At 42.9% G+C, this 15,335-nt stretch overlaps 1 protein-coding gene across 5 annotated transcripts in view; it reads right to left on the bottom strand.

Moving 5' to 3' along the window:
* The window catches only part of GNG12 (G protein subunit gamma 12), a 121,735-nt gene extending 117,153 nt beyond the window's left edge, over window positions 1–4,582 (bottom strand). The window contains exon 1 of one of the 5 annotated variants that reach the window (XR_008426392.2): window positions 4,080–4,582. Coding sequence is in view for 1 of the 5 variants with exons in the window: in XM_053920490.2 (XP_053776465.1) it covers window positions 4,077–4,356 (280 nt within the window). In the remaining 4 variants the exon portion in view is untranslated. Of the gene's footprint in view, window positions 1–4,076 lie in introns of all 5 variants that reach the window. The other 4 variants (XM_053920493.2, XM_053920494.2, XM_053920492.2 and 1 more) reach the window with 4 other exon arrangements.
* Between the last annotated feature and the right edge of the window lie 10,753 nt (window positions 4,583–15,335).

Below are 15,335 nucleotides of genomic sequence, written 5' to 3' on the forward strand. Positions count from 1 at the left end.
TGGAGGAAAACGGGGTGGGGGGAACACTGTAGTCCCACCATCCATTTCTCTGTATTTTCTTCTAGACTTCCTTTTCTACGCATACATTTTTTTTTATCCTGGTTGTAATTGTAATAACGCACTATAACTGTGCACATCGCCCTTCCCCTACTTAATCTAGCATAACATGAATTTCATGGATTACCGATTTTTTAAAAAGTTTCTAAGAAGAAAGGAAAATAAGATTGAGATCTAGGAGAATTAACTTGTTGAAAAAACTAATATTGCAATCCATTTCACATTTAAAAGATGCAATGACAATTGCCTAATTATATTCTCCTACTTCATAAGCACTGCTTGGCAGGATTTTTTAAATTACTAAGCTTTTTTAGATTTTTGGGAAACATTGAAATGTCATATAGTTGTTTTCTTGTTACAATAATAATACATGCACATCACATAATATTTAGAAAGAGAAAATTTCAGTAAGTAATAATTTAACATTAATGTTTATTGAACATAAACTACGTGTCAGGCACTGATCTAAATGCTTTAGATAGATTAGCTCGTATTCCTCACAACACCTCATTGAAGTTCAGAGATATTATGTTAATTTGCCCACACTAGACACACCTAGAAGCATAAGCCAGGAACACATCACTGTGCCATGATGCTGTAGGAGTCAAAAAAATCAATACTTTATTCAATCAAGTCCTCCACTGCTTCAGAGTATAATGTGATAGGCAAGAAATGATTCATAACAACACTGCACCCTTTACAGTTATTTTAAAATATTACAGAGCACCATCTCTGTGTCCCTGCGGAGTGATGACTAAAATGAGAAGTCATGTGTGGCGTGAGCTGATTCCCATCAGCCTGATCCTGTGCACCCGATGTGCGTTAGGAAAAAAACAATGGGCACTTAAAAGGGTTTGTTTTTAAAGATGGAAGGATTTTTAAAATTTTGCAAATGATCCAATGATATGATGAGTAGATTTCCTGAATTAACTGAACATGCATTCCCACAAAAGTTTATGTAATCAGTCATAATGCTTTTATAAAACATTTATGAAACACCCCCAATCAGCCCTAAACACTACTTATGGCTTATCTGTTGGCACTGGACATCAGTACATGAAAAAGTAAATAACTGGATGCCCTTGGGTCACATTTCTTCATACTTTAATTAAAAGTCATACTTGGTTAAAGACAAATACTTCCGTTCCTTGTTTAATTTCCTACCCAGGGCTAATAAACTGGACTATTTGAAATATAAATTCTCTTTAAATTTAAATATGATTAATGAATGTTTCTGACTGCTTAGTTCTAAAAACATTACACATCTGTTACCTGAACACTAAAAGCATGTTAAACTGTTAATACATTAATCCTAATCATTTGTATCACTGTGGTAGAAACAGGACACATGCACACAAATATTTTACATCTCTCTCTCTATAAAATCAGGCACCTTCTTTGAAATTTAAAAGTGCAATATCTAGTGCTTCCTGAACATTCAAGCTGCCATCTTGTAATTTATCCAATAGCCTGCTGCTGGAGTCAGCTGGATAAGTAAAATATCTAATAATTTTGATCATTAACTGTGTGTTAGCTACAAAGTGTTTTCCAAAGATTGTTTCATATACTTTCATAAAAACCCTAGAAATAGAGACTGCTCTCATCCTCATTTTACAAATCAGACTAAAAAAGGTTAAATAACTAATATTCCCATCCAGGTCTGTCTCTGACACCAAAGCCCATGCCACAAACCACTGCTAAACTGCTTCTCTTCCAAACCAGGCCTTGGAAAAATTGTATTTAACTTCCACAGTTTTCTTCTCTAGAGTAAGCTTAAGCTGACATGTAAAGTTAAAAAAATAAAAATAAAAACCCAACATTCCCAATTACAAATCCAACACAATAAATGACGTAATTCTAAATGTGAATTTTCTTTTTCTCCCAGAGAGAGGTTTTCAAAAACAACAACAAAAACCTAATCGTGTATCAGCTAACCATTTCCTCAAGCGTGTTCACTGTGAAGCTCTTAGCTGTTCCAACTTGACAAACCACCCATGTCCTTCAACAAGTGACACCACCAGCCCGCAAACCTCATTGTTAGAGAGCTAGTCTTTCAAATGTGCCTGGAGCTCCCTGCATAAAGAATTTTTGTATTAACCTTTCAGTCTCTTGTGAAACACGGATTCACATATCTATGTCTTTCCATGCAAATCTAAATGCTGTTGGGGTTCAGTATCAAAGGAATGACTTGGATTACACATAGTAAAAATATGACTGCATTTTTTATAAGGTGTAAAGTCGCAGTTCCTACACTGGTTAGCATTTCTGGACCTACACCAAGGTTTTATGGGGCTAGTTAACTGTTAGGGAACTCAAAGGACTGAATATTTAATTCGAAAGTCCTTTTATCACTGAAGTCTCTATAAAACGTTTGATTACTTTTAAAAATTGGGGTGTGTGAATCATGTTTGTTTATTGGAAAGGGGACTTGCTAATACAATACATACAATTTGCCTTGGAAATAAAAAACAGCTCCTTACTTGGATGTGATTGTTTTGGCAATAGTAAAACCCAACCCGTCCCTCTAGCGCTGCCTGCCTTCCTGGTTCTGCTAGGTGAGGGCCGCCATCCTGCGATAATTTACGTGGAGAGCTGAGAGGCACCAGCAATAGTGCACTACAGTGACTAGCACTTTAAAAACCAGGGCAAACTCCGCTTCTAAAGTAGAGAACTCGCAGATACAGACCCTGCCTGTGACAAGATCTAAAAGATTCATTATAGACAATCTATTCAGACGAAGCTACAACAGCCCCAGGAAATATAAACAGTGTCCGCAAAGCCGGGGGTGGGGGATAACTGATGGGAAGGAAGCCGATCATGTGAAGTTTCTCCAACTCCACAAGGTCTAATAAATTCCCAGCTTGTTTCCATTCGGAGCAGCCATTAAACGTGCCCTGACACGCGGGCACAGGGGACCTTCCTTCTCTCCGGTTTGTGCCCATTTCCTTCTCTATGCACTTGTTTGGATACATACAACCACACCCGGACAGGGGTGACCACAAGATGACAGGCTTGTCAATTCCTTCTCTTAGATTTCCTGCTGTCCGAAGTTTTACTCCACGGCGGTGATTTAACGAGAATCACGAGTTCCTTTTCGAAAGTTATGAATGGCTTAAGTCACGTTTACAAGATACAAACGTAAGGCGAGGGACAAGTGAGCGTCGGGAGACTTTAGCTACAGCGTTTGAAAGTTAGCTTTAGGTGATATGCCCTAGTTAAATTTTTTTTTTTTAATTAAATTAAAAAGGAAGTCACCCTGATCCATGAGATAAGTGCCTGGACAGTACTTTTAAAAAAATCACTCAAGATTCATGTCTGAGTCTTGACTTTCCCATACACCTACCCCTGCAAATACAGTCTCCGGGTCACCCCCTGCTCGGGGGTACCTCGCGGGGTGTGAGCTCTGGGTCCTCCTCTCTGTGACCCGCTATCTCCCCGCTAGACCCTCAGCGCGGAGCCAGTTCCAGGGCTGCGCACCCGCGGGCTAGTCCGAAGAAAGAGCGGAAGAAAGTAGGGAAGAGGGGCGTGGCGCTGGGTCGCCCCCGGAGGCCGGCTCTGCTCCAGAACCTGGCACCACCGCAAAGCCAGGGCTGGGAACGCGGGAGCCTCCCAGCCCCAACCGAGCGCGGGGCGCACGGCCCCGGGAAGGCGAGGAAGCGAGCGAGCAGGGAGACTACCCCGGCTCCCGCCCCCATCCCAGGAGCCGTTTCCCCGGCCGTAGCCCCGAAGGGCCCCCGGCTTCCCCTGCCCTACGGCTGCCGCCCGTCGAAGCAGGCGCGCCGTCTGTCCCGGGTCTCGGCGTCCCTTGCCCTCCCTCCCCCAACCCCTTCTCAGGCGCCCAGTGCCCCGACCAGTCCCCGCCCTCCGGGACACACTTCCCTCCTTCCTTCCTTCCTCTGTTCCCTCCCTCCATCTCGCTTCCCAGCACTGGGAACTCGGAGGCGGCCCCCAAACTGGCCGGCCGACGCCCAGCGCTGCGCCCCGCGCTGCGCCCGTGTCCCCGCGGGCAGCCGACTCACCACCTGGGTCCTCCGCCTGGTGCTCACTCGTCTGCACAGGAGCTGCCCTGCCGCCGCCGCCGGGCACTCTGTCTCTAAGGGCTCCTGGAGACGGCTCCGACCTCTCCTCCTCCACCACCTCCTCCTCCCGCCGCTCCCGCGCCGGCTCCGCCTCGCTCGAGGTAGGCGGGGCGGACAGCCCGTCGGGCGGGGCAGTGGCGGCCCAGACTCCTTCCTGCGGCCCTGGCCCTGCCGCTGCCCCAGACGCCCTGGCTGTTCTCGGTTCGGCCGCGGACAGCATGTAGTGTCCGGGCAAGCAGAGTGGGGAAGTCGGGAGCTGTGAAGCTCCGCAAACGTCTGTTCGCCTTGGCCATTTCTATTTTTCCTTCCCCGGATTCGCTGAGGCCCTGGAGTTCAAGTACTCTCGGGGACCCCCCTTCACGATGTTCCAGGGGGCTGCTCTGACTCCTCGGAAGGTTCCTTCGCGTGCGAACGCCTCGTCAACCCCGATGCCAGCAGTCCCTTGGACCGCGAATATGTGCGCTGCCAACCCCCCACACCAAAGTTAGGCTCCGCTCCAGGAGTTTCTTAAGAAAACAGTCACAGTAAAATTTAAAGGGCCCTGGGGCGACAGAGTGATTTTGTTCCCCAGAAAGTGGAGATATAGCGAGGGATTGTTGTATTTGAAATACATCTACACATTACGAACTTTACTTCCATTTCTCCCCCATGAAATTTGTTTCCGAATGCCCAGTACCTGACAGAGTTGTGCGAAATGAATTGTTTCCCCCCCCCTTGGTGGATTCAGGATCCAGTAGTGTGAAGAGCCACTTCTGTTTCCAAGACTTCAAACTCTTCGTACATAAAGCTATTCAATGAGCATTCATTGAGCACCTGCTGTGTGCCACACACATTGCATTAAAGGTGATGGAGGAGAAACCAAGATGAATCAGACAGGGGGCCCAACCTCAAAAAATCCAGAAAGCAAAAAAGATGGATGTCCAGAAATCTTACCACTTACCCGACTTCCCACATATCCCTAAGCATTTGCTTTCTTGTTTGACAAGGTGGAGATAAAAGAGGTGAGGCCAAAGTAGGTCACTTAGAACCAGTGTGGGAAGAGTCTGTACTTGAAATGGAGTCTAAGAGCAGTGGGGAGGGATGTCTGTGAGTTGAGCGAAGGGAAGTGAGGCCCAGGGAACCTAGGAGCCAAGTAACGCAGTAAGGACATTGTCTTACTTTCTTCTTGACAGCTACTCAGATATCATTCTGGGTAAAATTTGACCAGGCTGTAGAAGGCATGCTGCAGGAAAAGGAAGTTTGTGCTTGGATGCTTGAAGTGTGGTTGTAGCAACCTGTGGATGGCAGTAGTTGTTGGGGTGCAAGCCACAGCCTGCCAGGGGAGCCCTTATTTCCTGCTTTGTACAGTGAGAGAAAATGCTCGAATGGTTTACAGATACTGACAGTTCCAAGGATACACCCTATACAGAACAGCATGATGCAAACAGGGCCTGAGACTGTCATATGCTGGAGTTTCTATCTTTTGGCCACAGACTATAGAATCAACTCCTACAGTCCTACCAGTAGTTTCCATTTCTGGGGCACTTTATAGTTCAGTAAATGCTTTCATGTACATGATCTCATTCATCTCTTGCAACGACCTAAACACTGAGGCATCAGAAACTTAAGTGGCTTATTGAAGGTTTACTCTAATTTAGTGCTATTCAAAGTGTGGCCCATAGAACAGTGATGGTCTGGGATCTGTTATCTGTCTGTAATGGATTAAGCATAGAAGTTGAAGACGAGTGTGTAGAAACTTTTATAGCTGTTTGACTGAGTAATATTCTGCCTGTTGAATTTAATAACTAAAAAAATGGCCTTATGTTTTGTGTGTTTTTTATTTCATTTTCTTATTACCCATTTTGTATCCATCCTGTTGTATAAAAGCATCAGTCTGCAACAGATAGAAAATGACATACCACACATAGTTTGAGAAGTACAGATCTAGTTAGTAGCTAGGTAGGAATAATGAGTTACATGGCAGATGTTGCTTTAAATACGTATGTTAACTGTTCATCCTCCTAACAACCCTAACAGGTAGACATAGGGAAATCAAGCTATGCAGTCCAAAATGGCAGAGCCGGGATTCAAACCCGTGGAATTTCGCGCTTTTACCCACAGCCCTGGGTCCAGTGTTCTTTCTACTCTGCTGATGTGTTCAAACTTCAGTCGTTCATATTTCATCTTCATATCATATATAATTTATAATTTATATTTTTGATATACTCACTTTGGTTATTTTTTACATTTATGACCCTTGCTATTGGTAATTTCACCCATAAAATCTTGGGTTTGATAGGCAAGCATCTGTTTCTTGCCCTAGATCACTTTGAAGTATATGCTTTACCCCTGGCAATCCCTGTCAGTGCTCCACCACAGCCCCTCCGATCCCCTCTGAATTTTGTACATCCTGGTTTCAGGTGCGCTTTCATTCTCATCACTGGAGCTGAATCACCCTGCCAGAGCACCACCCTCCGCTTGCAGGATTTGCTTTGCGGGCACACGGCACAGCTGAAAGTGCCTAGGAAGTAATGTGACCCTGCCCCTGGCCCAGCCTTTTCCCAATGACTAAGGAATATGGAACTATAAACACTCCAGTTCCTTTGCCCCAAGCTGGGACAACTCTAGGTTGGATCTCCACTGTCTACAGAGCTCCCTATGAGATTGGGCCAAATTATTTCCCGTTCTCTATGGAACCTTGCTTGACATCACATTCTTTTATTATTATTATATATTGAGGTAACATTGGTTAACAACATCTAAGTTTCACGGAAAACAAATTATAATTCAGTAATTTCATATACTATCGCATGCTTACCACCAAATGTCCATCGGTCACCATGTTTGACCTCCTCTACCCATTCTTTCTTGCCTTTCTTATCTTTCCAGGTCCCACTCCTCACTCCCCTATCAGTGTTTCCCAGGAGCACATTCTAATCAGGATCAACTATGTGATTTGCAAGGTCCAACGAAAGACTTTTTAAAAGTTCATAAATTATTAAGAATTTCAAGAATATTAAACCAAGTCCCAGGCCATGTGACCACACAGGTGTGTGTGTGACTCTATAGAGTGTACATCAGTGAAGCTGGCCTGGATGCTCATAAATCATTTTCACTTGAGTCCTCATCTCAGGGTCTGATTCTGGGGAGTCCCAAGCTGAGATAACAATTGTTAACGTGTAAATCAGCCCATCCATGTACTATCAAAATCACCTGTGTAACACCCTCACGGATGGTCAGCATCCCACTTCTTGGGAGACCACCGCTTGTAGGGGGGTGGGTTATGTCAAGTTGTGTGTAAAAAGAGCTTTGGCCATAGAGAGAGGTATCGCAGTTGAGAATGGTTTGGGTTAACATGATGATGATGTAGGAAACCTGGGTTTTAGTCCCGATTTTGAGTGATACACACAAAGTGTGAATTGGGGTAGGTAGTATCTTAGAATAGATTGAGTTACTTGGAAACACACCTTGCATGAAGACAGTTTATTGGTGAGTGGTTAAACAGATGCACCTGTAAGGAGGTAAGACTGGCAGGATTGGGCAGAGGGAGAAGCTGCCCCTCAACATGGTTACAGCTGGGCCGGCAGTGTGGGGAGACTGGGCCTGTGTATCTCCATATCCTGCATTCCCAGGAAGAGGTATAGTCATGGGCAAAGGAGCTCACTGCGCACCATGCCCACTGATTGACACAGCTGTGAGTGGTCAGGAACCAATATTGCCAGAAGCCCAGGAATAAGTGTGTTAGCCTTGAACAGGGGTCTGGGATTAACTCCACAACACACACTCAGGATTGCTTATCTCTGAGATCTCGGGGTTACAGTCAGGGATAACAGAACTACTCCGCCCCGCCCAGGGCCTGACCCCTTGGTCTTCCATGTGGCACCTGGACAATTCTTGGCTGTACTTTACCTTTCTCATACTGAGCCTATTTAATTTCCTATTTTTTTCTTTCTCCAGACTTCTTTTCAACTTTCTTTCCTTTCCCTTTTTATGTCTGGTCCAACTATTTTCCATCCCTCCAATGGCAACTTGAAATGAACAAATAAATAAAACAGTTGCCTATGAAAGAATGGCAGTGTAGTAAACAATGTAAAATATTATGCATTATGAGTTGAAGCCTTTGCAATATATTCTGACTTTGTCACTAACAAACTCTGAATTTGGGCCACTCACTTAACCCAGTTAATCACTTCATGGGGCTTTTTCTTGTCTTTAAAATAAAGAGATTGTAAGAGAATGGTCTCTAATTCTCTACAAAAATTGCACTTTTAAAAAAGATGGCTTCCTTTGCTGCATGATCCCTCACGAAGCAAGCAAGAAAAATGGTTTTATGACTCAGGACAACTGATTTTTAAAATTAGCTGCAATTCATATGTGAAGCTCTACTTCTGTGAACTTCTATTCAATATTCAATAACAATACCCCAACTAAAGCATCAGTCAGAAAGAAATATGTGAAAAAAGATGAAAAATGAAGCAAATCAGTCAGTCCGTGGGTGACTAGGTTTTCACAGGCTTCAGAGCAATATTCTGGGATATTGGCTTTGCATCTTAAGGATTTTATTCATCCTATTGCACGTGGCCACACTCTTTGTCTGGACCTGCCCTAGAAGTGCTGGAGAGCTACCACCTTTTAAATAGATTACCTGGGTAAATGTTTCACAAACTGGTTTTTCTGCTCAGTCAGAGGCTGCCATACTCCCATGTAGAAGTTAGGTCAGGGAGAAGTACCCACATCCCGGAAATTCCCAAGTAACTTGTTGAAGCGTGTATCCCCACGGGCAGGAGTTTGGCCAGAACTATGGCTACAGATCTGTAAGAAATTTAACACAGTTCCATCCTCAAAGGCCCTTCAGAAGCCTTGAGGGGAGTGGCTCAAAATTGAGGTACTAACTCAAGTTAGTTGATTACTAACTCAATATGAGCTTTCTGGCTTATGACAGTGCCAGGCCCTCTAGTTCTAGAGAGTGGATGTGTCTGAACACTGCTGTCTAGAAGTCAAATAGATAGGTTGCAGGGTTGGCGAGTTTCCCATTATTGGAAGGGTTCAACCGGTGGTCAACTAGGAAGTGGAAATGTAGAAGGTATTGGGGGAAGCAACCCAAAGTCCACCAGAGGAGACACGGTACCTCCATCCAAAGAGCCCTGTGAAAGATGTAGATACGGATGTATTCACGTGGAAAGAGGCCCTGAATATATTTTTGAGCATTTCAGGTTGTGAAAGAGTGTGTATAGACTTTCCTACTCATGTACTTTAAAAAAAGCACATACACACAAATGTATATCTGCAATTCTTCTGGCAAATGTTAACAGCATTTTCTCAGGATGGTGGGATTTTGGGTAACCTATGCTTTTTTATAATGCATGAATTTTTTTACAATGAATGTACAGTTTTACTATGAATAACATGTTTTTTCACATTATACATGTTTCTTTTAAAAAATATTTTATATAAAGAAGGAAAAAGGCATTGTGCAGACAAGGGATCAGCCCCCCTGGCCATCTGTTTTTGTAAATAAAGTTTTATTGGAACACAACTACGACTATTCATTTATTACGTGGTTTGGCTGCTTTTGCTTTACAGTGGTTGAGTGGAATAGTTGTGACAGAGATCTTAAGGCCTGAAAAGCCTAAAATATGTATCCACCTCTTTAGAGGAAAAGTGTGGCAACCTCTGGTATAGACAATTAGACCAAAAAACTTTTTCAGAATGGCAAATTGCAACCTAGATATTACGAATTGTTCAGATTCCAAAGTTAATTTTCTAAAAATAATGGTCTGTCTATCTGAAAGTGCCTCCCAGTTCCAAGTAGTGATTACAATAAAAGAGCAGAGTGATATCAGTATTTAAGTAGTTAATGTAGTCTCCTCCCTCCCCCTCTTCCCCATCCTAATTCTACTCCTCCTCTTCCCTCTTTTCTCTGCCTGGTCCTCCTTCTCTTCCTCCTCCTCCTCCTGCATGACCTCTTCCTTCTCTTTTTTCCAAGGACATAAGGTAAGCAGCGTGTTCTCTCCTCTGCCCTCTCATGCTGTTCCACTTAAGAGCAGGTCAGGTTGAAGACTGAAATTTCTCTCTCCTTCTGGCTTACGTCTGTCCAGAAAGAATGATTGAGGAAGTCCTGAACAAAATAAATCATCCTGGAGCAGGAGCGATGAGGTCCCAAAGCCAAGGGAGCTGTGGAGGAAAGGAAGGTGTTGGGCTGTAGGGAGAAAGGGTGGGAACTGGATGAGAAGAATCCTCTCTCCTCCCTCATTCCTCCACCACACTCTCCTGCAGTTTTCCTTAAAGCTTCCCCTCCCGCATAATCCCGTTGGCCTCCAGGTACACAAAAGAGATTTTTCTCCTTCACTGTCAGAGGTACCAGGCATCAGTGCTCTCACTTACAGAAACCACTCGGGCCAGGGTAACTAATGCCAGTCCGAGGGGTGCCAGGCCCTCGCTCATTTCCAGAACTTGGCCAGGAAAGCTGGATGTTGGCCCTGATGTGGAATGCACTCAGATGCTAAGTAATTAAATGGTTCAACAGAAACATTCTCTTTGTCAACCACCTACCCAAGATCCTCCCTGAAGAAAATATAAGGCTTCTGCAGTGTCAGAAAGGGAAGCAAAGAAGCCTGGCAGATGATGACTAGATGATTGGTCCACCTATGGTCTGTGCTACTGGGCTTTGACTCAGACATAGTCAGCTGTGTGGACCTGTAAGCTTAGTTGGGAATTGAAAGTATTTTGTCTGGTGCTCTGATAACAGACCTATTAATTTCATTTAGCTCTACATTCTGGTGAGAATGGAAAATACCAAGCCTGCAACCTCTGTGACTCCAATTTACACTGCATGGTTCTCAAAATATCTAAAATGTTTTTCCAGAGTGCAAGAGAATCTCAAAAAATGTGATTAAAATGTGTTTTGTTTTGTTTTGTTTTAGTATTCCAGCATTGCCCTAGAAATACTGAGATGATAGAGTAATCACAACAGCCATGTAAGATAATATTACTATATTATCTTAGTAGTTTTCAAAATAAAAACATGAACTATTTTGGTCTTGAAACTATCCTGAGAATTACATAACCACACTAAAATTTTAGATGTAAAATAGGTTCCTTATTTTAAAGAGTATTATGACCATATTCCTCTGTTTAAACACTTCCCAGGTGTCTTTTTGTTTTCTTTCCTATTTCTAGGGTTACTAGGGAGGTTGAGCACCTTTTTGTACATTTATTAGTCGTGTGTAGACCCAGTACCAAATTGGGCATGGATCTACTTCCAACGGTCTCTAATGGATTGTGGTGAATATTTTTGTGTTCCTATAAATAGCCTTGAGCTTTGTTAAGTTACTTGGAAAGAGGTTTATTCTTTTAGATCTTGCTTTTAAGATTTATTCAGCAGAATTGGAGCAGTTATCACTCTAGGGCTAATTTTTCCCCTTATTGGAGCAAGACCTGTATGTCTACTCAATGCTCTATAAATCTTGAGGTTTTCCAGTCTGGTGGAAAGAGGCATCATTCTGGACCCTGTGTGAGCATCAGGCACCAGGACCTCTAATTCTGACAGATGCTTCTTTCCCTGGCCTTGAGTAGCTGCTTCACCTGCGTGAGTTCGTCTTCCGTCCTCAAACTCATCACAGGTATCATCGTGCTCAAAGGGGACCTTCTGCTATGCTCTGGGTTCTCTTCCTGTTCAGCACTCTCCCCTCTGGTTCTCTGTCCTGGGACTCCTGGTTGCCTTGATCTCTCCCAACTCTCATCTCCACTTCCTCAACCCGAGGAAAGCACCAGGCTTTTTGTAAATTTCCCCTATCTCTGCTAAGACCTGGAAGCTCCCTCAGGGCAGTAAACAGGGGGACTTTCAGGGATGCTGCCCTTCGGTCACCCAGTATGTTGTATTTTGCAAGCTGTTGTTTTATGTATTTTGTCTTTTTCAGGTTGTTTCAGGTAGAAGGATAAAGCCAGTTTCTCTTCTCCATCTTGACTGCCAGCCACAGTCTCCCCTGCCACTCTAAACCATTTATTATCTTTCTTTTCCACTTATTATTGCTTAATATTATTTTGTACATTTAAAAAATTGTCTGTCTCCCTTGACAGGCTGTGAGCTCCACAAGGGCATTTGCTATGTCTGTTTCGTTTACTGTTATATCCTTAGTTCTTATAACATTGCCTGACACATAGTAGTCCTCACTAAATACTGGATGGATGGATGAATGAATGAATGATGAATGAATGAAAGCTAGATCAGGGCCTGATCATGGGAGGCTTTGAATGACAAGCAAGAAAATTGAACAAGTTTTGCTGCAAGCAGAGGCTGCTATTCTGAGACTAAAAGGTCAAATTCTACTCATTTGCAATTTGAGGACATTGTGGGGTGCAATGCTGGAAACTTCACTCAAGCTACTCTGTAAATCTGCCAAAACTTTTGGTGGATTAAGTCACATTTTTGGAGTCTGCTCGGAATTCACAAACCTGGCAGTAATTATGAATCTTGCCTTTGACCCTGCCCCTTAATCTGATTGGCTCTAAGCCCTTTACAAATATTAATTATGTCTTCCAATGGGGTGGCCACCTTCACCTCTTTTCTTAGCCTGACCACCCCGGGACCAGTCAGTGTTCAGCACCCCAGCCCCATAGCAGCGAGCGCAGTCCTCTTCCCTAAAAGAGAAAGGCTGGGGTACTATTTTTACCAACATCCTTAAATTAATTAGTATTTTATCAGTAAGCTTCACAATTGAGTAATTTTCTGAAAAGACCTCATTTGATAATTGCAATAGCCTTTCCACTGATCTGACCCCAGTCTTCAAGACTGTCCTCTGGGGCACAATATTAGATTATAGTAGGAAAGAAATATTGGAAACTATACCTGCATTTATTTTGTGTCCTTTCCTTTTGTTAGTACAGTGGTTCAGGTATATAATATATAAGTAAAAACATATATTGGGGCTGCATGCTCAAAGTCTTTCCTGATGAAATGCACCATGAAAAATATTTAGAGATTACAGGTCTAGTCTCTATGCCAATTCCCCCTAATGAAGCCAGATTGCTCTTTCTAGAAGGCACCTCTACTTGTGCCCCTTTCCTTTACTAAAACAAACAAAACCAAACCCCCAAAATATACTAAAGTTTCAGTATAAAACACTTTTTGCAGTATGTGAAGTTGAAGGGAGTTTTTCTAAGCAGACACAGTACGCCGTCCACAACAGGTAATAAGCCCCATGATTCCACGGCATGTTATACTTTCACAACGCACTGAACTCTGCCTACAGGGCTTCTGGTTTCAGAAGAACATGGGTCTGCTCTCACCCAAGCTTTGCGTGTATCTAGTTCTCCTCTATGTAGCCTGTTAGCCCCACCACTTAGAGACTGAACTGTGAACCCTGAACAATAACTGCAAGGCCATGAATATATGCCTAGATTCCATCAGTATATATGTTAAACAGACTGAATTACTGAAGATGTGATGGAAATAAAGAACTTTACATGTGCTAAGTTATTTACTATTGGAGTAGTTTATAAAAATAGCAGTTGAGAAAACACTAAGCTACAACACACTGTGTGTGTGTGTGTGTGTGTGTGTGTAGAAGTGAGGATGGAGGGCACCCAAGGTACCAGGCATGTGGACGAAGAAGCTATTGAAGAAGAACCTCTGGCCCTGGCCAGACACCCCATGTGCTAAGTGAATGGGCAATGAAGAGTCCAGCTGAACCTGTCCTGAATTCCTAATACACAGGTCCATGAACAAAGTGAACTGGTATTTTATATCCTGGAGTTTTGGGACAGCAGAGCTGAGAGTTGTAGGTATCACCTGAGTACCTGGATCCAACTCTGTCTGAAGCAGTACTACCCCTGTAATTTTTCAGTGAGCCAGTACATAGCTTTTAGTTTATTGGTTCATGCTGGTATTGTACAAGTTAGGTTTCTGCCATTTCCAACCAAAAGAATTGTGAAAAATATAGTGATGGTGTTTTAGCTTCTGTTCAGAAGCTTCAGCTAGTCATTTCTCAGTTCTTAATTTACCCTCGTTGTTCATCTGTGCAAAGAACTTCTCTTGCTTGATTGACTAGATTTTCATTCATACTTTTTATCCTATTCCTACTCCTATTCCCTTCCTGTTCATAGACAAATATCATTCTGATGTGTATCTTTTTACTTGTTTTTGTCCTTATGAAATATATTGTTATTTTGTGTAATGTATTTTAGTCTTATATTAATGGTATTGCATACTCTTTTTATATGTGAATAATACTTAAGAATTTTTCAAATTAGTATTACGTGATCCATATTTTCCTCCAAAACAGCATCACCCACTATAAATTTTGCCTCTAAGAGATATACATTCTAATGATATCTATTGTTACTGGCAATTATTTTTATCTTCTTGGCATTAAAAAAATCAAGCTTCTTTTATTTGCTGAATGCTTCCTTTTTTACCTCTCTCCCCCTGCATACAGACTTTATGTTTTAATAAGAAATGTTCTGGCTACACGCAGGCATTATCTTCTCATCTCTTCGAGAGCATTATATATTTTTTGGAGATATTTTTCTGTTTTTTTAAAAATTGTCCCTGTTGTTTCCTTTGAGTTTCTTTTCTTTCTACTTTAAAAAAAATTATGTTGTCTTGTTTTTGAGCTGTGTTTTTCATGTTAGCAGCTTTCCTCAAATGTCTGCTGATCCTTGGCTGACCTGTTGGGAGCCCCTCTGTGTGCAGGGCTTACTGAGCGGTGGGAGTGGGCAATACGGCAGAGGTTTGGCGCTCTGTCTGCAGACCTCAGGGCTTTCTGTAGGTCTCTTCTCTTGGTCTAGTCAGATACACCAGAAAGGAGGGCAGATCCTCCACTTGGGAGGAGGGAGGGCTTACGTCTGGCTGCCTGCATTCCAGCAGCCTGGAAGTTTCATCATGGTTTTTTGTTTTGTTCTTTAAATCTAAATTCTCACTTAATCTTGTTTTTCTAGTACCCTACACTTGAACTGTGGCTCAGGGCCATACTGTCTGAATCATCTATTCATTCAAATATTTATAAAACAAATATTTATCCAGGCAGAATCCTAGGTGTTCGGGGATACTCCAGCAACTAAAATAGATGAAAATCCGGCCCACACAGAACTTACATTCTAAAAGGAATACATCTCCAGTCTTCCACTGAAGTGTGTGTGTGTGTGTGTGTGTGGTGGGGGGGAATGGGGGATGGGGGTGGGGGTGGTTTTAGTGGCTGACTGCAAAACAAAGTTGCAAGG

The sequence above is a fragment of the Desmodus rotundus genome, chromosome 3 (assembly GCF_022682495.2).
Source record: "Desmodus rotundus isolate HL8 chromosome 3, HLdesRot8A.1, whole genome shotgun sequence".
NCBI classification, from domain to species: Eukaryota; Metazoa; Chordata; class Mammalia; order Chiroptera; family Phyllostomidae; genus Desmodus; species Desmodus rotundus.